This window comes from Medicago sativa, chromosome 6 (genome assembly GCF_051527215.1).
Source record: "Medicago sativa cultivar Bolivia chromosome 6, Bolivia_mono, whole genome shotgun sequence".
NCBI classification, from domain to species: domain Eukaryota; kingdom Viridiplantae; phylum Streptophyta; class Magnoliopsida; order Fabales; family Fabaceae; genus Medicago; species Medicago sativa.
In genome coordinates, this window is record NC_140754.1 from 85428578 (window position 1) to 85454670 (window position 26093).

Consider the following 26093-nt stretch of genomic DNA (forward strand, 5'->3'; position numbering starts at 1 on the left):
TCCACCAATTCACAACTCCTCGCATCAAATTGAAACAGGGTTCTACCAGTCGACATGCAGGTCTACATATTACCATACACTTGAAAAGTTTCTAAACATCAATCAAAGTCAATATCATTACACACTTTTGAGGTCTTTAGGGTTATAACGGGGCTTAGGTGAAAGGTGGGATATATTTGGATAAGTAGGCTACACAAAATTTGAGTTAGGCATTCCTACAGAAGTTAAAGCACAAAATTCAACCCTTCAATCATTCACCTTGTGGAAATACAATCAATGCAAAGGTACTAGAGAACATTTTTAACATTTAGGGACAATCGAGTTTGAAGTTACTCGGATTTTCAATGTTTTGTCCGTTTTTTCATCATTCAATTTCATTCATTTTTTTTTTGATACACCATTTTTTTGTGTGTATTTTTCATGATAAAGTTCATTCTTTGTTCTCTTATTCTCTAGTACCCCCACCCCAAACTTAGTTGGTTGCAAATTCCAATAGCAACCCCAAACTTAATCTTTAGCAACATTCTACAATGCCTTAACTCAGAAAATACATTAAGGGACAAGTCCTAAAAGTCTCTAGGCTTGTAATGTAGTTTGTCACCGAACAAAAAGTTCTAATCCTACCGGCTCACAATTGGTTAAGAAAGGATAAATTCAACAAATTAAAACAGGGTAGGCTTCAAAAAGGCTCACAGGACCAAGCACTTTTGCCTCAGTGTGTAATTGACAAAGACCAATCAATAATAGAGAAACAATGCAAGTTCTAGAAATGTAGTTGCATGGAAAACTAATCTAAATATAAGTAAATTGAAAAACAAAATTTGGCAATGAACCTTATGGCTGAGATTTCTGGGAGTATGTGACTACCTAGCAACGCCGTACACTTCGCCTTTGAATCAAGTCACCCCTCCTTTAGAACTTTTGGAATACCATTTCATCAAACAACTGTTACTAAACTGGAATAGGTCACATGAAACAAAACAAATTCATTAATAATAGACAAGTGCAGGAGCAATTACAATAGGGAAATAAGTTCAATGGACTTTGACATAAAAAGAAAATAAAAAAAAAAGAATTGAAAACAAAGTAAATCTAGTGGGTTGCCTCCCACTCAGCGCTTCTTTATCGTCACTAGCTTGACTGCTAAGGATCCTTAGAGGTCCTTCAGAATGAGTGCCACCCTTCCTCTTGGTAGGTCGCCACCTAGGTATGGTTTAACTCTTTGTCCATTTACTTTGTGGACCGTCATAATCTTCCTAAGGGCCCTAAGCCCTCCAGAAAAGGCCTTGGCGCCCCTCCAAAAGGGTTATTAAGCCTTGGCGCCGCCTCACAGAACTTCTAGAAGCCTCTAGAAGCCGCCCAATAGCCCCAAAATACGCAAATACCCCTGTTGCTTGGGAACCAAGCAACCGAAACCCAAGCCCATGACAGGCTATAAATACTACTCTTGAGAGCATTCTCAAGGCATCTAATCATCAGTCTAAACCCTAGAATCCTAGTATTCCTTACCGTACTTTTCTGCTAGTACAGTTGGCGCCGTCTGTGGGAAAGGTAAAACTAGCCTTGACCACGTTTCTGAATCGTAAATCGTGATTCGAGAACCCTAAAACGAGACCTCTGAACCGTGAAACTCCTTGGCGGTTCAGAAACCTACCCTTTTTTAACCAACCTAAATCGCACCTCACGTACGATTTAGAGAAAAACCTCTCATCTCATCATGGCAACAGCTGAAGAATTAGAATCCATGCGAACCCAACTCGCTCAACTGAAGGATCACAACGATGCCCTTCAGGCCTCAATGGAGACCATGCAACAAAAGCAACTGGAGGAAAGAGAAGAGTCACACCATGGCGAGTTGGACGACCCTGAACCACAACCGTTATCCGCTGAAATCTGGGACGCGCCAGTTCCAGAGGGCTTCAAGCCGCCCCACCTATCCGCCTTCGACGGGAAAAGCGACCCCATGGAGCATGTCACGGCCTTCAATACACGCATGGCGGTTATCGGGGCTCCTGATTCTCTAAAGTGCAAATTGCTAGCAGGTACTTTCACTGACGCCGCCTTACGCTGGTACATGAATCTTCCACGGTTCTCCATCCTCAGCTACCAGGACATGACCAGAAAACTCATCCAACAGTTCTCCGCTAGTCGACATCGCAAGGTCCCAGCAACCAGCCTCTTCAATGTGCGACAGGGACATAATGAATCCCTCAAAGACTACCTGGCTAGGTTTAACGACACAACCATCAAGGTGATCAACCCCAACCAGGAAGTGTTCGTAGGAGCTTTTCAGAACGGATTAAGAGCAGGGCAATTCAACGAATCTCTAGCCAAGAAACCTGCGGATTCCATGGAAGAAGTTATAGCCAGGGCGGACTGTTACATCAAGGGTGAGGAGAGCAACACAGAAAAGAAGGCCAGAGACGCCAAGGAGCGCGCGAGCAACCCGGAGCGGCGACCTTATCAACCAACAGCTAGCAGAGATCGCGCGCCCTACAGAAGGCCAGAGAGGCGGCCGTTCAATCCGTATTCTCAAAGAGACTTCACACCCTTAAATGCAAGGCCAGAGCGTATCATGAAGGAGGTCTTCGAAGCAAGGCTGATCCCAGAACCCTTTCCAGCCCGCAGCCCCGTCATGGGAAGGGATGAAGACAAATGGTGCAAATATCATAAGGTACGAGGACACGACACGGACTCATGCATTCATCTTCGCCAGGAAATCGAGCGACTGATACAAAGCGGGAAGCTAAGAGGGTATGTCAAGGACAGAAGGGGCGAGAATAAACAGAAAGTAGATCATAAAAAGGAGGAAGTAAACGACGAAAAAAGACACGCCATAAACACTATTTCAGGCGGCTTCGCCGGAGGAGGGGAGTCGAGCTCGTCGCGAAAGAAATATGTGAGGCAGGTAATGTTGTGCCAGGAGTATGAAGAGACGGATCAGAGGCATGAACCGGAGATATCTTTCACGCCCAAAGATTATCGAGACATAGTACCCCACGACGATGACCCCATGGTCGTCACTTTACAAATCTTCAAGTGGGACGTGAAGAGGGTGTTGATAGACCCAGGAAGCTCTGCTGATATTCTTTACTATGACACATTTGATCGAATGGGACTAGACTCGGAGCAGCTACAACCTTTCAAAGGAACTCTGGCAGGATTCACGGGCGAGCAGGTTCATGTAAGAGGATACATTACCCTAAAGACAACTTTCGGAAGCGGATCTCATGCCAAAACCATTCGAGTCAGGTATCTCGTCGTAAACTCGCCCAGCTCCTACAACATCATTATAGGTCGCCCCGCCTTCAACCTGTTGGGCGGATTCTTGTCCACTAAGTTCCTAGTAATGAAGTACCCTCTTGACTCTGGAAAAATTGGAACCATTCGAGGCGATCAGAAACTCGCCAGGGAGTGCTATCACAACAGTTTGCGGTTGCAGAAGACCAAAAAGAAATCAAGTAGTGAGGTAACGCATGAGGTTAACATGATCGATCTGGATCCCAGAGAAGACTTCCAGCAAGAACGCCTAGAGCCCACTGAAGAATTAAAAGAGGTATCCATCGGACCAGAAGCTCACCACACAACGAAGATTGGCACGTCACTGTCCCCTGAAGAAGAGATCGCCATGGTTGAACTGCTGCAGAAAAATCTGGATCTTTTCGCCTGGCATCCATCAGAAATGCCAGGGATGGATCCCGACATTGCCTGTCACCATCTATCCATCAAGCCTGGCGTGAAACCGGTGGTACAACGGAAAAGGAAGATGGGCGAGGAGAGAAGGAAGGCAGTGGATGAGGAAGTAAAAAAGTTAGTTGAAGCCCACTTTATCAGCGAAATAAAATATCCCACATGGTTAGCCAACACCGTCCTTGTTAAGAAAGCAAACGGGAAGTGGCGAATGTGCGTGGACTACACGGATTTGAACATGGCTTGCCCTAAAGATCCTTATCCTCTCCCAAACATTGACCACCTGATCGACAGCGCCTCAGGGTATAGAACCCTAAGCTTTATGGACGCCTATTCAGGTTACAATCAAATACGGATGGACCCTCTGGACGCTCCAAAAACGGCTTTTATGACCAACACAAAGAATTATCACTACGAAGTCATGTCTTTCAGTCTAAAGAACGCAGGCGCCACCTTCCAGCGATCTATGGACGCCGCGTTCTCCGCGCAGATAGGACGAAATCTTGAGGTATATATTGACGACCTGGTTGCAAAAACGAAAGAGGGTTACAGTCACTCAGAAGATCTGGAAGAGATATTGAGCCAGGTTCGAAGATACAGAATTCGTTTGAATCCAGCTAAGTGTTCTTTTGGAGTGCAAGCGGGAAAATTCTTAGGTTTCCTCTTAACAAGACGAGGCATCGAAGCAAACCCTGACAAATGCCAGGCGATCATCAACATGAGAAGCCCCACCAGCATTAAGGAAGTACATCAACTCACAGGTAGGCTCGCCGCTCTATCTTGTTTCTTGTCCTGCGCCGGCGACAAAGCCTTCTCTTTCTTCGCCTCCATTAAGAAAAAGGAGAAATTCGAGTGGACTCCAGAATGTGAGGATGCTTTCCAGCAAATTAAGAAGTTCTTATCTAGTCCGCCCGTCCTTTAACGGCCAAATCAGAACGCCATCCTTTTCCTGTATCTGGCGATATCTGACAACGCCATGAGCACAGTTTTGGTAGAAGATTCAGCAGCAGGAGAGAAGCCAATTTATTTCATCAGCAGGGTGTTCAAGGGGGCAGAGCTGCGATATCAGAAGATAGAACGTCTCGCCCTTGCTGTCGTTGTAACAGCAAGAAAGCTTCGCCCCTACTTCCAAAGTCACAAGGTCATCGTAAAATCAGATTACCCAATCAGACAAGTACTGGGGAAACCTGACTTGGCCGGAAGAATGGTGGCCTGGTCCATAGAGCTTTCAGAGTATGACGTCCAGTTCGTACCAAGAGGAAATATCAAATCCCAAGTGTTGGCAGATTTTGTAGTAGAGCTCGCCTCCCCAGTACAGGAACAACCTCCTTTCGTATGGCTCTTATCTGTAGATGGTTCATCCAACCTGAAAGGCAGTGGCGCAGGCGTTATTTTGGAAGGTCCGGACGATGTCCTCATCGAACAATCCCTCAGATTCGAATTCAAGGCAAGCAACAATCAGGCCGAGTATGAAGCTTTGATAGCCGGCATGGCCCTAGCCCTAGAGATGGGCGCCGAGAATTTAAGAGCCAAGTGTGATTCCCAGCTCATAACAAGTCAGATCACAGGCGAATACCAAACGAAGGACACACAGCTAGCCAAATACCTGACCAAGGTGCAGAGTCTCGCCAAGAAATTTAGCTTCTTCGAAGCCATTTATGTGCCACGGGAGCAGAATTCCAGAGCAGATTTGTTGGCAAAACTCGCCAGCACTAAACGACCAGGCAACAACAGAACAGTTATCCAGGAAGTAGTTGCAACACCTAGTACAAAGGTGGACGAAGTACTTCAGGTCGCCGAGAACACAGGAGGATGGATGGAGCCATTGCTTAGATATTTGACAGGGTCATTCACACCAACCGATGGCGAGGAAGAACAGACAGTCAGAAGGCACGCGTCCAAATTCACTTTGGTTTCTGGAAAACTCTACAAAAGAGGCCGCACGACTCCCTTGCTACGATGCTTAGGAGAAGGCGAGACGCACTTGGTCCTTTTGGAAGTACACGAGGGCGTTTGCGGAAGTCATATAGGCGGGCGAGCTCTAGCCGCCAAACTCCTCCGCGCCGGATACTATTGGCCCACCATGCTTCAGGATAGCTCGAATTTCGTAAAGAAATGTGATAAGTGCCAAAGGTTTTCTGACAGGAAGCATGTCCCAGCTCAAGAGTTGACCTCTGTATACTCACCATGGCCATTTCACAAATGGGCAGTCGACATTGTCAGACCTTTTCCTCTCGCCCCAGGGCAGCTGAAATTTCTCATAGTGGGCGTGGATTACTTCACCAAATGGATTGAGGCGGAAGCAGTCGCTAAGATAACTGCAGAAAGAGTAAAGAAGTTCTATTGGAAGAAGATCATCTGTCGTTTCGGCCTACCTAGGTGCATAGTGTCTGATAATGGAACCCAGTTCGCAAGCTCAACAGTGTTGGACTTCTGCAAGAACCTAGGGATACAGACAAAATTCGTCTCTGTAATTCACCCGCAAACGGGCAAGCTGAATCAGCCAACAAGGTTATTCTTAACGGGATCAAAAAGAAATTAGAGGCCGCCAAAAGTTTGTGGGCAGAACAACTCCATGAGGTATGAATAGTTTTCAGAATCAATTTACTCTCGCTTCAACATTCCTTTTATTGAAATCATTCTCCAAAGTTTTATATCTCTTTCAAGCTACTCTGCTATATGTAAACGATGCATCGATCAAAATAAGTACAGGTATTATGGTCCTACCACACTACCCCTCATTCTACAACCATGGAGACACCGTTCACTATGGTCTACGGCGCTGACGCCATGATACCCGTTGAAATCGACACCCCCACATGGAGGCGAGATACGTTTTCAGAAGAAGGTATCTATCTTATTTCGCCAGGCGACTAACATTTTTTACGTGCAGGGAAATATTGCTATTATAAATTTACGTGTTATTTTCTTTAAAAAAGCTAATGAAGTAGGTATGGCGATAAGCATGGACGTCATTGATGAGGTCAGGGAACAAGCACACATCAGGGAATTCGCAGCCAAGCAGAGAGCAGCTCGACGATACAACTCCAGGGTGACGCCCAGGGAAATGAAAGAGGGCGACCTGGTCCTGAAGCAAGTCGTCGCCCCAACCAGAATATGCAAACTCTTTCCAAACTGGGAAAGACCTTACAGAATTAGGGAAAAATACGCTCACGGGGCGTATAAGTTAGAAGAACTGAACGGAGATGTCGTACCTCGCACCTGGAACGTGGCCAATCTGCGCCACTATTATAGCTAGATTCTTTTTCTTTTGCATTTAATTTTATTATGTACCAAATAAGGATGATGTAAGATCACCACTGCAACTCTTATCTTTTGACTTTATCGATAATACAGGGTTAGGGTGGCACTCTTTTCCCCTGCAAGGGCAGGGGTTCTTAACGAGGCGCCCTTTCCTTTTTTCATATCTATGATTCTCTCCGTATTTTTTCTATCATACAAACAGAATTCGCCCACTAAAAGTCTTCCCTCAGAGCGGGAAGCAAAAAGTATTCCTTCAGAGTAGGAAGCGCCTTCCATCAGAGTTGGAAGTGTAAAATAAAAAGTCTTCCTTCAGTGTAGGAAGCGCCTTCCATCAGAGTTGGAAGTGTAAAATAAAAAGTCTTCCTTCAGAGTAGGAAGCGCCTTCCATCAGAGTTGGAAGTGTAAAACAAAAAGTCTTCCTTTAGAGTAGGAAGCACCTTCCATCAGAGTTAGAAGTGTAAAATAAAAAGTCTTCCTTCAGAGTAGGAAGCGCCTTCCATCAGAGTTGGAAGTGTAAAATAAGAATTCTTCCTTCAGAGTAGGAAGCGCCTTCCATCAGAGTTGGAAGTGTAAAATAAAAAGTCTTCCTTCAGAGTAGGAAGCGCCTTCCATCAGAGTTGGAAGTGTAAAATAAAAAGTCTTCCTTCAGAGTAGGAAGCGCCTTCCATCAGAGCTTCTCTCGAAAACAAACGCCGAAAGAATAAACGCTTGGCATCTCGACGTGATCGCCGAAATGCTTAAGCACAAAAGAAACTAAGGCTATTTCCTTTCACCTTGACGGGAAGAGCAAAAGATTGGTTGCTAACAATACCAAACGGGACAGTCCAAACATGGGAAGAGTTAGAGCTGAAGTTCCTTGAGAAATATTTTCCTATGTCTAAGTATTGGGAAAAGAAGATGGAGATCTCTAACTTCAAGCAAGGAGAAGGTGAATCATTGTATGATGCTTGGGAGCGATTCAACTTGCTTCTTAAGAGATGCCCTAATCATGAGTTCACCGAGAAACAATACCTCCAAATCTTCACTGAGGGGGTAACACCAAACACTAGAATGTTCTTAGATGCTTCCGCGGGAGGTAGTCTCAAGAGCAAAACTGATCATGAAGTCCAAGCTTTAATCGAAAACATGGCTGGAAATGAGTATCGTGTTGAAGCTAAGAAGAAAGAAAGAGGAGTGTTTGGGGTGAGTGAACAAACTGCTATCCTTGCTAACCAAGCAGCTATGAACAAACAAATCTAGGCTCTAACTAAGGAGTTTCAAGGCTTCACTTTGGCTCATAAGCAACAACAAGTGGCTGCAATCAAGTGTGACTTATGTGGTGAAGAACATCCCAATGGTGAATGTGTACCAGAAGGTTCTAGTGAAGAAGCTAACTACATGGGAGGATATCAAAGGAAAAATCAATACTACACTCCAGGAATCAATAAGCATCCCAATCTAAGCTACTCAAATAACAACGCTTTGAATTCTCAGATGCTTGCTCCTCCACAACAACAACAAAGAAAGCCATCAGCTCTTGAGGAAACTATGATGAACTTTATGAAGATGACTCAAGGAAACTTTGAGGAGATGAAGAAAAGTCAAGAGGCTGAAAGAAAGAACAATGAAGCTTCTAGGAAGATGCTTGAAACTCAATTGGGGCAATTAGCTAAGCAATTGGCTGAACAAAGCAAAGGCGGATTCTCAGGTAACACTAAAGACATCTTAAGAATGAGTCTTGTAATGCTATTGAATTGAGGAGCAAAAAGGTTTTGACACCTTTAGTTCCAAAAGCTCCAAAGAAGGTTGATGATGTAATAGTTGAGGCGGAGGAAGATGGTGAAGTTGAAAAAAATGATGAGGGTGTAGTTGAAAAAGAAACTGATCATGGAGTAGTTGAAAATGAAAGGAAGAAAAAAATAGAGGGAGAAAAAAGTGAGAAGTTAATTGATGAAGATTCAATCTTGAGGAAGTCGAAGAGTCAAATCTTGAAAGATGGAGATAAACCACAAGTTGTTCCATCATATGTGAAGCTTCCATACCCTCACCTTTCCAAGAAGAAAGAAAAGGATGAAGGTCAATTCAAGAAGTTCATGCAACTTTTCTCACAACTTCAGGTGAATATTCCTTTCGGTGAAGCTCTTGATCAAATGCCGTTGTATGCTAAGTTCATGAAAGACTTGTTAACTAAACGAAGGAAGCCTAAGGATGATGAGAACATAGCACTTTCAGAGAATTGTAGTTCTATTCTTCAAAAGAAGCTACCACCTAAGTTGAAGGATCCTGGTGCTTTTACTATCCCTTGTTCCATTGGACCGGTAGATATTGGTAGAGTTTTGTGTGATTTGGGAGCAAGTATCAACTTGATGCCTCTTTCAATGATGAAGAAACTTAAGTGTGGGGAGCCAAAACCAACAAGAATGACCATTACTTTAGCTGATCGGTCAATCTCTTATCCTTTCGGTGTTCTTGAAGATGTGCTAGTCAAGGTTAATGACTTGGTGTTTCCGGCAGATTTTGTGATTTTAGATATGGCTGAAGATGAAGAAATGCCACTCATTCTAGGAAGACCTTTCCTTGCAACTGGTCGTGCTTTAATTGATATTGAGAAAGGAGAGCTAATGTTGAGATTCCACAAGGAGCAAGTAGTGTTTAATATATTTGAGGCCATGAAGCACAAAGATGAAAACCCCAAGTGCTACCAGATTGATGTTGTTGAAGAAATAGTTGAAGAAATAGTTGAAGATGACTCTTGTGAACATCAACCAACACAACCTCTTGAACGTGCAATTGTGAATTCTATAGTAAGTTGTGAGGATGATGAAGATCTTGAAGTGAGTAATTGTGTCAAGCAGCTAGAAGTAAGCAAGCAAGAGTTGGGACCGGTAAAAATAGAAGAATTAATGGGTAAGTACTCGATGGATGCTCCTATTTTGAGTGGAGAAGGAGAGAAAAATCCAGAATTAAAAGAACTCCCTTCTCACATGAAGTATGTTTTCCTCACCAAAGATGCCTCTAAACCTGTAATCATCAGCAATACCTTGACACCTTTGGAAGAAGAAAAATTAATGAGGGTGTTAAAGGACAATCAAGGAGCTTTGGGGTGGAACATTTCTGATTTGAAGGGTATTAGTCCAGCTTATTGCATGCACAAAATACACATGGAGGCTGAATACAAAACGGTGGTTCAACCTCAAAGGAGACTTAACCCAACAATGAAGGAAGTGGTGAAGAAAGAGGTGCTGAAGTTACTAGATGCAGGTATGATCTACCCTATCTCAGATAGCTCATGGGTGAGTCCAGTTCACGTGGTGCCTAAGAAAGGAGGAATGACGGTGGTGGCTAATGAAAAAAATGAATTAATACCCACCCGTACCGTCACTGGTTGGAGAATGTGTATAGACTACTGGAGTTGAATACCGCAACAAGAAAGGACCACTTTCCATTACCATTCATGGATCAAATGATTGAGAGATTGGTTGGCCAAGCCTTTTATTGCTTCTTGGATGGGTATTCGGGGTATAATCAAATTGCAGTGGCTCCGGAAGATCAAGAAAAGACTGTCTTCACTTGTCCATTTGGTGTGTTTGCTTATCGAAGGATGCCCTTTGGGCTGTGTAATGCGCCGGCGACCTTTCAAAGGTGTATGCTCTCCATCTTCTCTGCCATGATAGAGAAGAACATTGAGGTATTTATGGACGACTTTTCTGTTTTTGGTAAGTCTTTTGATCAATGCTTGTTCCATTTAAATGCTGTACTTAAAAGATGCACCGAAACTAACCTTGTTTTGAATTGGGAAAAATGTCATTTTATGGTAACTGAAGGTATAGTTTTGGGGCATAAAATAAGTGCTAAAGGCATTGAGGTGGACCAAGCTAAGATAGAGGTTATAGAGAAACTTCCTCCACCAGTTAATGTTAAAGGAGTAAGGAGTTTCTTGGAGCATGCCGGTTTCTATCGGCGTTTCATAAAAGACTTTTCTAAAATTTCCAAACCCCTATGTAACCTCTTGGTCAAAGAAAACGAGTTTAATTTTGATTCTGAATGTCTAAATGCTTTTTCTTTGATTAAAAACAAGTTGGTGACTGCACCAATAATCATTGCACCCGATTGGGATTTACCATTTGAACTTATGTGTGATGCAAGTGATTATGCTGTTGGTGCAGTCCTAGGCCAACGCAAGAACAAATTTTTCCATGAAATTTACTATGCAAGCAAGGTTTTAAATGAAAATCAAGTTAACTATTCCACAACTGAAAAGGAATTGCTTGCTGTAATCTTTGCATTGGAAAAATTTCGTTCTTATCTAATAGGCTCCAAAGTCATTGTTTTTACAGATCATGCAGCTCTTAAATATCTCTTGACTAAAGGGGATTCAAAACCTCGACTGTTGAGGTGGATCCTATTATTGCAAGAATTTGATCTTGAGATTTGTGACAAGAAGGGAGTCGAGAATGTGGTAGCTGATCACCTCTCAAGGCTGGAAAATGATGAGGTAGCAAAGAAGGAGAAGGCCATCAAGGCCGAATTCCCCGATGAACAGCTGTTTGCTATTGGAGAAAGGCCCTGGTTTGCTGACATGGCAATCTTTAAGGCAGGTAACATAGTTCCTGATGATATGACCTATACTCAGAGGAAAAAGTTCTTCAAAGATGCAAACCACTACTTGTGGGATGATCCTTATCTGTTTAAGGTAGGTACTGACGGTTTGATTAGACGTTGTGTTGCAGGTGAGGAAGCACATAGTATCATGTGGCACTGCCATAGCTTAGCTTATGGAGGCCACCATAGTGGAGAAAGGACAGCTGTAAAAGTCTTGCAAAGTGGATTCTGGTGGCCCACACTTTTCAAGGATTGCCACGACTTTGTCACAAGATGTGACAGATGCCAAAGGACAGGTAACATATCAAAGAGGAATGAAATGCCCCTAAAAGAAATCATTGAAGTTGAACAATTTGACTGTTGGGGTATTGATTTTATGGGACCATTCCCTTCCTCTTACTCTTATCTCCATATTCTAGTATGTGTTGATTATGTCACAAAGTGGGTTGAAGCGATATCATGTGTTGCTAATGATGCCAAAACTGTTGTCAACTTCCTTTAGAAGAATATTTTCACTAGGTTTGGAACCCCTAGAGTATTGATTAGTGATGGGTTTGCAATAATTTTCTTGAAAATGTGCTAAAAAGGTATAACATTAAGCACAAAATTGCAACTCCCTATCACCCACAAACTAGTGGTCAAGTAGAGGTTTCAAACCGACAGCTGAAACAAATTCTAGAGAAAACAGTTGCGTCAAATAGGAAAGATTGGTCTAGGAAATTAGATGACGCACTGTGGGCATATAGGACAGCCTTTAAGACTCATCTTGGGTTCTCACCCTATCAGTTAGTCTATGGGAAGGCATGTCATCTTCCAGTCGAGCTAGAGCATAAAGCTTATTGGGCCATTAAGGCCTTAAATTTTGATCAAGTAGCCGCTGGTAAGAAAAGACTTTTGAAACTTAATGAACTTGAGGAGATGAGGCTTAGAGCGTATGAAAATGCGCTCATCTATAAAGCCAGGACAAAAAGGTATCATGACAAAAACTTAGTGTCTAGGGATATTAACTGTGGACAACTAGTTTTGTTGTATAATTCTAGGCTGAAGCTGTTTCCTGGGAAGCTCAAGTCAAAATGGTCTGGACCATTCTTGGTCAAAAGTGTGTCACCATATGGAGCTGTTGAACTAGTGACACCTGAAGGAGATCAAAGTTTCAAAGTGAATGGACAAAGAGTTAAACCATACCTAGGTGGCGACCTACCAAAAGGAAGGGTGGGACTCATTCTGAAGGACCTCTAAGGATCCTTAGCAGTCAAGCTAGTGACGATAAAGAAGCGCTGAGTGGGAGGCAACCCACTAGATTTACTTTTGCTTTCGTTTCATTCTGTTTTTAATTTCCCTTCAATGTCAAAAGTCTGTTGAACTTATTTCCCCTTTTGTGATAAATTTGCACTTGTTTATTATTGACGAATTTGTTTGTTAGTTGACTCTTTACAGTTTAGTAACAAATGTCTGATCAAAGTGATATTCCAAAAGTTCAAAAGGAGGAGTGACTTAGTTTTCAAAGGCGAAGTGTACGGCAGTAAAGATAGGTAGTCACAACTCCCAGAAATCTCAGCCATAAGGTTCATTGCCAAATTTTGTTTTTCAATTTACATATATTAGATTATTCCATGCATCTACATTTCTAGAACTTGCGATTTTTCTCTGTTGTTGATTGATCTTTGTCATTAGCACACTGAGGCAAAAGTGCTTGGTCCTGTTAGCCTTTTGAAGCCTACCCTGATTTTAATTGTTATATATTATCCATTTCTTAGCCAATTTGAGCCGGTAGGATTAGAACTTTTTGTTCGGTGACAAACTACATTACAAGCCTAGAGACTTTTAGGATTTGTCCCTTAATGTATTTTCTGATTTAAGGCATTGTAGAATGTTGCTAAAGATTAAGTTTGGGGTTGCTATTGGAATATGCAACCAATTAAGTTTGGGGTGGGGGTACTAGAGAATAAGAGAACAAAGAATGAACTTTATCATGAAAAATACACACAAAAATGGTGTATGAAAAAAAAATGAAAATGAATGATGAAAAGAAAGGGACAAAACATTAAAAATCCGAGTAACTTCAAACTCGATTGTCCCTAAGGTTAAAAATATTCTCTAGTACCTTTACATTAATTGTTGTTCCACAAAGTGAATGAATGAAGGATTGAATTTTGTGCTTTAACTTCCGTAGGAATGCCTAACTCAAATTTTGTGTAGCCTACTTATCCAAATATTATCCCACCTTCACCTAAGCCCCGTTATAACCCTTAAAGACCTCAAAGTGTGCATTGACATTGATTTTGATTGACGTTTAGAAACTTTTCAAGCGTATGGTAATATGTAGATTGCATGTCGACTGTGAACCCTACTCAAATTGTTGCGTGGAGTTGTGAATTGATGGATGCGAACAAGTCAAACTAGCTCATCTTTAGCTAGTAAGGTGATTGAACTTTTTGGTAGTATTACTTGATCAGGTAATTGTTATTTTACTGTCGACTGTCAATTTTGCAAATGAATTCCTTGAGGACAAGGAATGGTTTAAGTTTGGGGTTGTTATGACATGCTGTCATTACGTAATTTTTAGGACTTATTTTGACATTTTGATAGATTTCTAAGCAACATTGAGTGTCCAGGAGCAGTTAAAAGCAACAAATTTGGAAGAACTGGAATCAGCCAATCGTACTGCGGTTTTCCAATCGCAATGCGATTTCTTGAAGTCAGAAAGCATGTTTTTGAAGGAGCTGGATCGTAATACGATCCATATAATCGTGATACGATTTCAAGAAGGGCTTTAAAGGAAATTAGGGTTCAAAGATGCAATCGTGGTACGATTTCTCTAATCGTGGTACGATTTTGGGTGATCAGAACTTGCCTATTTAAGCTGAAGTCAGTCTCAAACAAAGGGGATTACGATTTTGGAGAGCTAAAGTGCGATTTTAACACCCAGAAGGCTGCAGCGGAGAGGATTTCATCATCTCTAACCCAGTTTATGTATGTTTTAATTCTTTCATTGATTATGCTATTTGTAAACTCAATTATGAGTAGCTAAATCTCTTAGAGATTAGGTCAGAGATGAATCTATGTAACCCTAATTGATGATATGTTGCTGTGAAACTCTATTGTTTATTAATGAATTTCTAGTCTTTATTCAATTCAATTGTTCTTAATGCTTTTTATATCCTGATCAAATATAAACATGATTTTGTGAGAACGAATGACTACTGATCATAGCTTTCGACTTAGACCTAATTGAATTGTTCTAATAAACATGGTTAGTCTAGGAATGGATAATCGTTTATTAGTGATATTAGGTTAACGTTCATAAAACCTTCAAAGATTATTAGACCACCTAAGGAATTAGGGGCTGTAGTTTAAGAAGAGGGTCCTAACTCAAGGGATTGATTAGGGCTAATTTGTTAACTATCATGAAACTAGAAAATTATTAGTAATAATAGGTGCAGTAACCAATTAGGGGAAACATAGAGGATTCGACAGACCTGATCTCATCTCTCTCATATTTTCTTAATCAAATCTTTATTTTTTGTTACTTGATTTAATTAAAATCAAATCAAATCTACTGCCTAGTGGCAAAACAAAATAAACTTTTATACATCCTATTTTTATAACGCGATTGAATTATTGAAGTTAAAAACAGTCCTCGTGGGATCGATATTTTTACTACTTCGATAGTATTTGGTGCACTTGCCAAACTTCTATCAATGTGTTTATTGTTAGGGTTCAGTGAGCTTTAGATTCACATCACATTATTCTTTTCTTCCATCGATCTCAGCGTCCCAATTCCTCTACTCTTTCCTTTCATTGGTTTGCATTATCATCGTGATCACACCCTACACGGTATAGCACAAATTTCGTTTTTTATAGGTTTTTTGAGGGGATAATCATGATTTATGCTTACATCTTAATCATTCTATTTTGGATTCCCAGATTAAAAATTTCCTTTGATTTACACTCTTCTATTCATCTTTCATATATAAGTTTACTAGTGGTTAGTAGAAGGATATTGTGTCAAATGAGCTTTACGAGTTTTAATTTTGATGATTGTCCTAATGGACTAATTTTATAAAATTTTCATTAGATTTGTTTCTCACCCTTATTAACATTGCATTGACCTAATCAAACCTGAACCTAATTGCTAGGGGCCAAACTATGATAATCGTTGGATCTTTGACCTTTGACGCGGATGTAATATCAGCCCTTGATCTAATATTTAATGTGGCTTGCACACATAACATCAAAGAATTTAAATACTCATTTCCCCATGTGTTTATGATACTTAATGTAAAGTTGAATTTTTCACCCATGCGTTTATGACACTTAATGCGTTGTTGATTGGCTTTTCATAACATCGAGGAATTCTATGCCACTTAATCGAAGTTGAATTTTTCACCCATGTTTTTATGACACTTAATGCGCTGTTGATTGGCTTTCAATAACAACAAGGAATTCGCATAGGCAGCTATATGTTGCAATATCACATGTTACATCAAGGGATGGTTTAAAGATATTGTTAACTGATGACGATGGGGATTGCATCAGCACCACTTCAAATGTAGTGTATAAAGAAGTATTCCAAAATGTGTGAACAACTGTTGTATGTCCTAAACTATTTTTTATGTTGAGTTGTTTTTTTATCTATGTAATGGATCATGGATGCGTTTGTTTCAGCTTTAAATAAAATATATTTTGAGTTAAAATAATCTACAACTATTTCTGTTTGCTTACTATCATAAAAATCATTTTTAGTTTGTTTTGAAACTCTTACACTTGAGTTCATTGCATTTATAAAATAAATAGATTTAGAAAAAACTACTTTAATTAGCTTTTCATTTTGAGGCTAAAAATGACTTTTTCAACAAGAAGGATTTTTTAAAAATAAAAAACAAACACTACAAAAATAAAAAAATAAAAGTGACTTTTTAGTTAAAAAAATATTATTTTTTTTCAAAAAAATCCAAAACAAACGGGCGTCATATTGCAACATATTAGCTTCTCCATGTTCGCCCGGGGTAAAAGTTCTAGTTGGGCTTTATCCATCGATCCAACTTAAAAAACAAGTAAAAAGAAGTTTTTACCCGTACTTGGGAGCCTGCATGCAGGGGAGTTTGAGGAAGCAAGGAATGATGTCCCATGCGTAGGGGCGCATGGTACAGGCGCAGGGGTGCCTGAGCCTTCCCCTCAGGTGGGATTTTTTGCGTTTTCGTCCCTTTTTTATCGTTCTTCTGTCTGAAAACTCTTATGAACATGAAATACATTTTCTTCACTTTGTATTGTCTTCAACAACTTTCTAAGAACCCTTGATCTTCAATTCCATATCCTTGATCCTTCACGTGATGTCTTGATTTTGTCGATTTACATGATTCCTCACTACAAAACACTTATGGATCGTTGCATGATTGATAAATATTTAGCAAGTGTACTAATTCTTTCGAAGTAATAAATCAAAGTTCGTATCCACGAGGATTGTGTTAATTTCAATTTGGAAATACAGTTAATATCTAGGATATGTGTAAATTATTTTAGTGTCTGAGGTCGTAGGTTTGATTGCATAAACAGTAAATAAGCTAATAAAAGTTGTTTTGAAAATATAAAGAGAGATGATATCAGGTCTTTCGAATCCTCTGATTTTTACTGTATGGTAATGCACTAAATCGACCCAATAGTGTAACAGGTGATTATTTTACCTCATCCAAACTGAAATACCTTATATGATTCGAGTATTGAGTTTGGCCAAACCCAACCCAAATCGACCCATGTACACCCCTAATTCAGCATGAATAAACTGACTCGCAAAAAGGGTAATTTTGCTATCAATTTTATTATGCACTTGGTTACTAGTTGATGTAGTATCAAAAGTAAGTATTTTTGCTATCAATCTATATCGTTCTGAGTGATAGAGTGTTGATAAGTTTTGTTTTATAAGCTAGCAAACTATAAATTTTCTAAACTATGCTGGGATTAAACTTCATCAACCTACTTATACGTATTCTCGGATTAGTGTTGCATATTCTAGTTATCAATCGATATTATCACATATTGCTCAACAACATCATTCGTGTCCAAATGATGAAGTGATTTCTATTGAATCGTTTAATCGTCGATTTCCCAAACTATTAAACGATCCAATAGTCGATTGTATCGTTGTATAAATGATTTCCCAAACTATTAAATGATACAAAAGTCTTGGGTTCCAATATTCAAAGTGATTATCAAAACCTAAATTCCATGTCTAGAATAAAAGCTTTGCTAGAGGGTTATTCTAACCTAGATTCAAAAGGTATCTTTCAATTACAATTCGAACCCATAAGATTGTAATGGAAAATAAGAATAACCTCAACATCATAAGATAGTTAAAGTCAAACAACATCATAATCAAAGGGAATACATATTAGTAGAGTTGATTACATTTAATCCCAACAAAAAGAGTCTAGCTACTCATTGTCATGGTAACCTTACAAGGATAAGAAAAGGGATGGATGATATAAAGCCATGATTTCTCAATGAATCTTGTGAATCCACCTTCAATCCTAGTGCTCCTTGTTCCTTGTGGTTGATGAGTCAATAATTAGTTAATTTAATATAATATTTGAGTCTATTTTATTTAGATTTAAGTTTATTTTATTTAAATATTATTTCCTTTTAGAACTATTTTACTTCAATTGCAAATTATTATATTTCAGGAATGAATATTTGATAGATTGAGTCTTGGAGCAAAAGAAAGAGGATTAGAAGCTGATTCGGGATGAAAATACGAAATATGTGACAAAAATATGTCACTCCCCAAGTCGGAGAGGAGGCACGGCCCGTGCCACCAGCAGCACGGCCGTGCCAAGCTTCAGGATACTCTTTTGCTGCTTTTACTTCAGAAACAAGCTACCTATTTTGACCGAAAAGCCCGTGATTTCTTGTGGAACATTCTAGTGAATAGTTGCTTAGGTTTTAAGTCGACATAAGACTATAAATATAGCAGCTAGCTATCACAACAATTCATCTTTTGTTCTTGGAATTCAATAAGTGACAATTGTCTTTCTTAATAAAAGTTCTTTCTTTATTTCTTTATTTCCTTGTTATTTTACTTTATGCTTTTCTTCTTCTTCTTCATGTCTACGATGAACATGAGTGAGTAGACTCTTCCTATCTTGGGATTGTTGGATAAGTCTAATGACATAATCCTAATCAAACCAAGCTTTAAACCCTAAATTTATGTAACCCTAATTTCTAATCTATTTCACCGTTCTTATAATCAATAACATGTATTAATCGAAGGATCGAAAAATGAAGTTTAATAGCTTTTATTGATTCATCACAAATATTAAGAGAAGGATCGAAAGATGAAGTTTTAATATTGGAACAAGTGAATATAGACAAGGATTGCATAGGCAGCAAAATAGTCTTTGCAAACCTTGAGACATATAAAGTTTCAAACTTCAAGGATTCTAATAGCAATCAAACCAGCAAAATAGGCGTGATTGCTAGAGGAACACACTCACTGAGACCGAAAGGAGAAGTGATAGGCTAAAGAGAAACTTGTCTTTAGAAATTAGGTCTAACATAAAGTTCTAGGTTTAAGGTTTTGGTTTATGAAGGGTTTGTCATTATGATGAACCAATAATCTCAAGGCTCTTTTTATTATTATATTTTATTTCAACCGTTTGAAAACCCCAACTTTGCAACTTAATCTCTTCTAACCATCAACTAAGGTTAATTGAATTGAACAACTCCCTGTCGAAACGATACTCTATTTTTATTACTTCGGTAGAACCGTGCACTTGCGGTTTTATCCCATCAAGTTTTTGGCGCCGTTGCCGGGGAATTATTGTAATTTGATTAACTTTTTAGTAGTGATTAGACAATATATATATATATATATATGTAAAAAAAATATTTTTTCTTTTTTTTATTTTTCTACCTTCAACTAAAAAAATATATATATAAAAAATATCTCTCTCTCTCTCTCTCTCTCTCTCTTTCTCTTTATTTTAATTTATTTTATTTTATTTTTTATCTTTAACTGTTTTGATTTCAGGCATGGCTTAAAACCACTATCAATGGACTTCTTCCCCTGTTTTACCTCCTAAGGTTTATGGAATATTTGGTCATACTGGTGTTGAATGTCAACTAGGTAGTGTTGTTAGAAGTCCTGAGCAAGTAAACTATGCTCAATATAATCAAGGGTTTAGGAACAATCAAATTTTTTTTCAAACCCCTAAAAATCTTTTTAGACAAAGAACAACACCACCCGGTTTTGCAAACAACTAAAGAGTCCCTCAAAAATCCGACTTGGAACTTTTGCTATAAAATCTTGTATTAGATGACACTAGGCACAACCAAGAATTTAAAATCCAAGCTAGAATTTTGAATGACTCCCTCGATAGACTTTCCTCAAAAGTAGATTATATTTTGTACTCACAACAAATGCTAGAGACTCAAATCTCCCAAGTAGCCCAACAAGTAACCTCTTCCTCACAACCCTCCGGAGTCCTTCTGAGTCAAACTGAAACCAATCCCAAAGGCCCGATAAATGTTATTACACTTAGGGATAGTAAGCAATTAAAGGACCCAGTTGTGGAAACCAAGACAATTGAGGTTGAGGTAGAGAGTGAAAAGCCACAAAGCGAGAAAGTTGTATTAGAGAGTGAAAAGCCTAACACACCACCACCATATAAGCCAAAAATTCCTTTCCCACAAGGGTTTGATGAGTCCAAGTTAGATGAGCAGTTCAGGAGTTTTATTGAAATCATTCAAGACAAATTGCCACCTAAACTTAAGGATCTAGGGAGTTTTTCCATACCATGTGTCATAGGATCCGAGATTATAGAAACAGCCATGTGTGATTTGGGAGAGAATGTCAGTTTAATGCCTTTGTCCCTTTGTGAAAGATTAGGTATAGGGTAGAGAAACATTTTGATTGTCAAGCTAATGACATTAAACGAGCGCTTCGTGGGAGGCAACTCACGAGTTTAATTGCTTTTATTTTGTTTGTTTTGTGTTATTTTAATTTATTTTGTAGGTATTTGTCCAATATGATGCAAAAAATGAAAAAAAAATGGAGCCTAGCATGACCTGAATCTTGGCACGGCCCGTGCTTGTGGTGGCACGACAGTACCAGTCCAAAACAACACAAAAACCACCAAATGGCAGAAGCTTGGCACGACCCGTGCCTGTGGTGGCACGGCCGGCCAACCTTTCAGCACCATATACCCTCAAAAATTTTCTTCTTCCCCATTCACTCACTTCTCTTTAAAAACTCCATTAACCCCCAGCCTACAAACCTTCATAACTCCACCAAAACCAACAATTTCTAATCCAAATCATATCCAAACACAAAATTTGTACACCATTAAACCCTAACCCGAAAACCAAAATTTTTTCACCAATCTCCATCATTCAACTCATAAACCTCACTTAAACCCAAACCTCATTACTAAACCAACCCTTCCCACACAAAACCCTGTCCATACCTAACCTCCACCCAAACCCACACCAAGTCAAATTAAGGTCAATGGCATCAAGGAGGAAAAGTAAGGAGATTGAAGGCTCCGAAAGCGGTACAAGCAGAAAACAATCAACAGTCTGAAATCATGGGATCGAATTCAAGGATCCCGAGCAAAGGAATATGTATAAATCTCTAATCTCTAGAACTATCTCTCCTTGCAGGTACCCAGATGTTAATGTTATGGATAGACTAGGAATAGAGGAACATATGATTAGGCTGTTGAATAACAAAACCATGTGCTTAGGTACCTTCCAAGGATTATGGCTTGCACCATATAAGGTAGGAAAGAGGCATGAATGATGAGGACTGATGAGCTCTTTATGTTGTAGGCTATGCTTTATAACCACCATGTTAACATTTGCTATTATTTGCTTGATTATCTTGTTTCAATTGCTAAAAAAAACCGGATGATAAGGGTGATATAATGGTTGGTGGAATCATCACCTTTATTGCTAGGAAGTTTGAGGTGAGTGTGAATCAAGAGATCAAGAGGATAGAGAAGAACTATTATCTAGACTTATATACACAAACTACTTTGTCCTTCCCTAGAACCCATGGCCCTACTCACAATTCTTTAGAGCTAATTGTTTGATTATTCTACCTAATCCGGACATAACTAATCCAGAGGTGGTGGAAAATTTGCTTTATGTTGGTACTAACCCACAGGTACAAGATGATGGTGGTGATGAAGAGGAGGTAGGTGCAGAGCACCATGAACAAGAAGCCGGTGGAAACTATAATGATGAACAGTGGGCATGGATGCAAACCGAAGTTCAAAGAATATGCACCGATCAACAAAGACAAGGTGATGAAATGGCCGGGCTGAGGAACGATGTCCAAAGGGGAAATCGAATAAATGAAGAAAACAATCAAATGCTTTGGAACAGGATGGAACACTTTCACCTCCAAGGTCCTCCTTATGGACCTCAATGAAAATGTGAACTTTCCTCTTCCTCTCTTTCTCCTTCTTCTCCTACTTCTTCTTCTCCTTCTTCTCTTTTCTTTTATTTTTCTTGTTTTAAACCATTGAGGACAATGCTTCTACCAAGTGTGTGTGTGTGTGTGTGTGGGGGGGGGGGGGGGGGGGGGGCGCTAATAAAGTGTCTTGAGTCGTAGTGTTGCCAAACTCCCTTGAACTTTAATTCTTTTGTTATGTTTTATTGCGAAAGGCATGATTAAGCGGCTTGTTTTTATTGAAAATTATGACATAAATTTTTTGTTGTCTCCTCTAAATTGTTTGTTTCTTGTACATGAAAGTGAATTCTTGTGTTTTAAGTGTTCTTGCTATACCCACATCTTGTTTTATTGTGAATAAATTCTCCAATGAGAAAAGCACAAGTTGCATCCCTTGAGCAAGTGTATGAGTAGGTATTTTAAGGAGCACGTTCTAATATTGCCACAATTCAATCAGTTATAATTGCGGTGTTCCCTTAAGATGAGTCAAAACCCTAAATTCATGCTTAGATTTGATTAAAAGAATTTAATTTAGAAACGAAGCAATTTATTACTTTATGGATTGGATGGAATTAGAGATGTCAATCCTAATATTCTCCATCTAGTATTTGATATAGAAACGAACATACACATATATACATATATAAATTATAAATTAAATCAGACACTTGAATAATAAACTGAATAAAAATTGTTATTAATTGAATGCAATAAATAATAAGATGTTCATCGTGGAACCATAATCAAAGAGGTTTAGTTACACATGGTAGCCCACACCATTACAAGCAATATAAAAACATACCACCTTAATCAAGAGGAGGATGGAGATCCTCTGCCTTGAAACTCTAATGTTTGACCCTTTGCTTTGTAGAGCTAGCTTTCTGAAAGAATAAAAAGTGTGCAAGAGACTTTATTTATATTTCATCATCACTTAGGGGTTAAGAGAAGAAAGTTGGGCCTTCTCATCGATCCATCTTGAAAAACAAGTAAACAACAGTTTCTGCCCGAAAGCCATGCGCGGGGCTCATGGGTGCACATGAGGAAATAGCAAAGGTTGCCTTATGCGTTGGGGCGCATGAGACAGTAGGTTCTAATTGTACACTAATAGTTTCACTATTCTCAAGTATGGGTGGAAATAGGTCAGGCAGGCTTATAACCTAGCCACTACAAGAAATCATGCATTTAGCCAGGGAATTATGCCAGGAGCAAGAACTCCTGGCAAATTTACCAGGAGCAATACCAGGGAAAACTCCTGGCAAATTTACCAGGGAAAACTCCTGGCAAATTTCATGGCAAATTGTAGGGCAGGAAAGCAGATTTGAAATCACGTGATCTTGGCAGCAAAGAGACTGCAAGATCAGTCTTTTGTCATCAGTTGCGAGGGCTTTTGCGAGGGGATGCCCCTGGCAAATGGGAAAGCAGATTCTGAGTTGACATGTCTTACACACTACCCATGAAATATAATATTATCCAATATTTCTTTTTGAACAGATAAAAAAATGTTACCCAACACTTCATTAATAACTTTCATAGTCCCCTTCTCTATTCTCTCTCTCTCTCACCAGAAAACTCACCGAACAAAATGGATCGGCATCAGCAATCACCACCGTCGCCGCCACCATCACCACCATCATGCATCATCCTCATCACGCCTCTCAGAAGTAGAGCTCAATTCCACAAACAATCAATCGATCGCAAAAGCAGAAACAGAGCTATTCACCACACGATTGTTCTTTCTCCCTTCACAACCACGAATAATCACTTCGATTCTTCGTTCAGTTCACAACGTCGATTCATAGCTCGATTCATCAGCATCCCATTCGTTGCACAATTTCATTTTAGGGTTCGTGATTTTGTTCTATTTAATTAAATTTGAGAAAAGTGATAATTTGTGTTTTTGTGTACATGTTGTAATTGATCTCTGCCGCCGCAACACATCAATGGCTTCCGAGAAGAAACTGGCGAACCCAATGAGGGAGATCAAGGTTCAGAAGCTCGTTCTCAACATCTCCGTCGATGAGAGTGGAGATCGTCTCACCAGAGCCGCTAAGGTTTTCACCCCTCTTCTCACTGGATCTGAGTTTTTTTTTGTCAATTTATAGATTTCATTTTGATATTTTTTTTGTGTGTTGTAGGTGCTGGAACAACTTAGTGGTCAAACCCAGTGTTCTCCAAAGGTTAGTTTTGTAGAAATTTATCACTGGGTTCTTATGTAATGCTGGTAATGAGTATGGATTTTAGGGTTCTGTTAATTATATGTTTTTTTTATTTTATATATAAACTTTATTATCAATTTTGGGATTCTATCAGTTTTTCTTCACAGACATAGTGATTTGAAAGTGTAATGTGTTTCAGACAAAAAAATTAACTTGGGGTTTGGTATGTAGTCTAATTTAGGGTTAATTATGGGGTTTTCAATTGTGTTATGATTTTGTTTTCATTCAACAATGCGAAAGCTTGATAATAGGGTAGTGATTGTAGTTTGATTTTGTAGTTATTGGTAATGATGAAAGGTTTGAACTTGTGACTAAAATTGCGGTAAGGTTGTTACGGGTCTTAGAGGCATAGGATTAATGTAAGCAATAAAATATCAAATCCACACATGTAAGAAAAGAAATGAAAGATGTTTACGGTCTTCGACTTATCGATGTACTTGAGCATTTTGGCTTACTTTTGCTCAATTTAACCTAGTTTCCATGCTAAAAATCTAATGTACTCTATATTATATAATCTTATAAACTGGCTATCATATAATATTGGATAAATGTGGTTGTCTCATTTGTTTCTCCTTTGAATTTTTACAGCGAGGTATACTGTGCGATCCTTTGGAATCAGAAGAAATGAGAAGATTGCATGCTATGTTACTGTCAGAGGTGACAAGGCAATGCAGCTTTTGGAGAGTGGTTTAAAGGTGAAGGAGTATGAACTTTTGAGGAGGAACTTCAGTGATACTGGTTGCTTTGGATTTGGTATTCAGGAGCATATTGATTTGGGAATCAAGTAAGCTTAAGAACAACTCTTGGATTTCATGCTATTTCTTTTACTTTTGTAAGAGATTAACATTTTAGGCAGGAAATTTTATGATATGACATAGGTTGTGTACTTGTGGTACAGACTGCATGTTCCAAATTAATTGAAAATATTTGTGCTTCGTTTTTATTATTCCTTGCTTTGTTGGTGCATATAATAAAGTTTGCTTAATATGGTCTTGAGGAACAAGGACTTATGTAGGCTAGGTTCATTTGTGTGATTTAGTTTTTTTATGAAGTAAAATCCAATTATCTATTTTTGCAATTTTGCTTACTGTACTTGAAATGACATTGCCATGCCTTTCTTTTTTGGATTTATTTTCCTGTATTTATGTTATCTTGCTTTAGGTTCATTCTCCTCATAAATGTTTGATTTCATAGTTGTTAAGATTTAAAATTATTGAAACATTATTGGTCCCTGACGCTTGACAATCTGCTCCAGGTATGACCCTTCTACTGGTATTTATGGAATGGATTTCTTTGTTGTTCTGGAACGTCCTGGTTATCGTGTGGGTCGTCGCCGTAGATGCAAGGCCCGTGTTGGAATTCAACACCGTGTCACGAAGGATGATGCCATGAAGTGGTTCCAGGTGAAATTTGAGGGAGTGATCCTTAACAAATCTCAGGCAATTGTTTAGTTAAACTGAGTTCTTTTAGGATTATGTTACTGTTTTTGGCAACTATAGTTTGGTCTCTCTTGGACAATGTCTTAATTATCAGTCAGATTTTGGATCACTGTTTTTATGTTTTTGTTATGTTGTTTTATGATGAAGCACATGGATTATGAAACGTTTTTCTCATTGTGACGAAATCTGTTCTTGATATGTTTTCTTATTATGAAACGTTTGAACTACTTTCATCATCGAACTCGTTAATTTAATTTTTCCAATTGCGCGATTTAGCTTGTTTGTGTATGATCGTTGTTGTTGTTAAAGTTGCAATTTGTTTATCGAAGAGTAACATTTTTTTTTGTATAGTGTTGCAATTAGCTATCAATGAACTTTAGATGATTATATGAGAGCAGGGGAATAGTGACCAATTAGTTGAATACCAGTGCTGATTCTGTTTAAGTATGCTAA

At 39.1% G+C, this 26093-nt stretch overlaps 2 protein-coding genes and 1 pseudogene across 3 annotated transcripts; all 3 read left to right on the forward strand.

The window, feature by feature from the left end:
- Window positions 1-1717: 1717 nt before the first annotated feature.
- Window positions 1718-4612, forward strand: LOC146917658 (uncharacterized). The gene has a single exon (XM_085721907.1). The coding sequence runs from the start codon at window positions 1718-1720 to the stop codon at window positions 4610-4612; it is 2895 nt and encodes a 964-aa protein (XP_085578033.1).
- A 1829-nt stretch (window positions 4613-6441) lies between these two features.
- LOC146917659 (uncharacterized) lies at window positions 6442-6949 on the forward strand. Its single transcript, XM_085721908.1, has 2 exons — window positions 6442-6538; window positions 6630-6949. Exons 1-2 carry the CDS (start codon window positions 6442-6444, stop codon window positions 6947-6949), a joined length of 417 nt encoding a protein of 138 aa, XP_085578034.1.
- Window positions 6950-23888: 16939 nt separating this feature from the next.
- Window positions 23889-24989, forward strand: LOC146917660 (large ribosomal subunit protein uL5-like; annotated as a pseudogene). The gene is made up of 3 exons (XR_015015806.1): window positions 23889-24036; window positions 24121-24162; window positions 24790-24989. The product of XR_015015806.1 is annotated as a large ribosomal subunit protein uL5-like (transcript).
- The last annotated feature ends 1104 nt before the right edge of the window (window positions 24990-26093 follow it).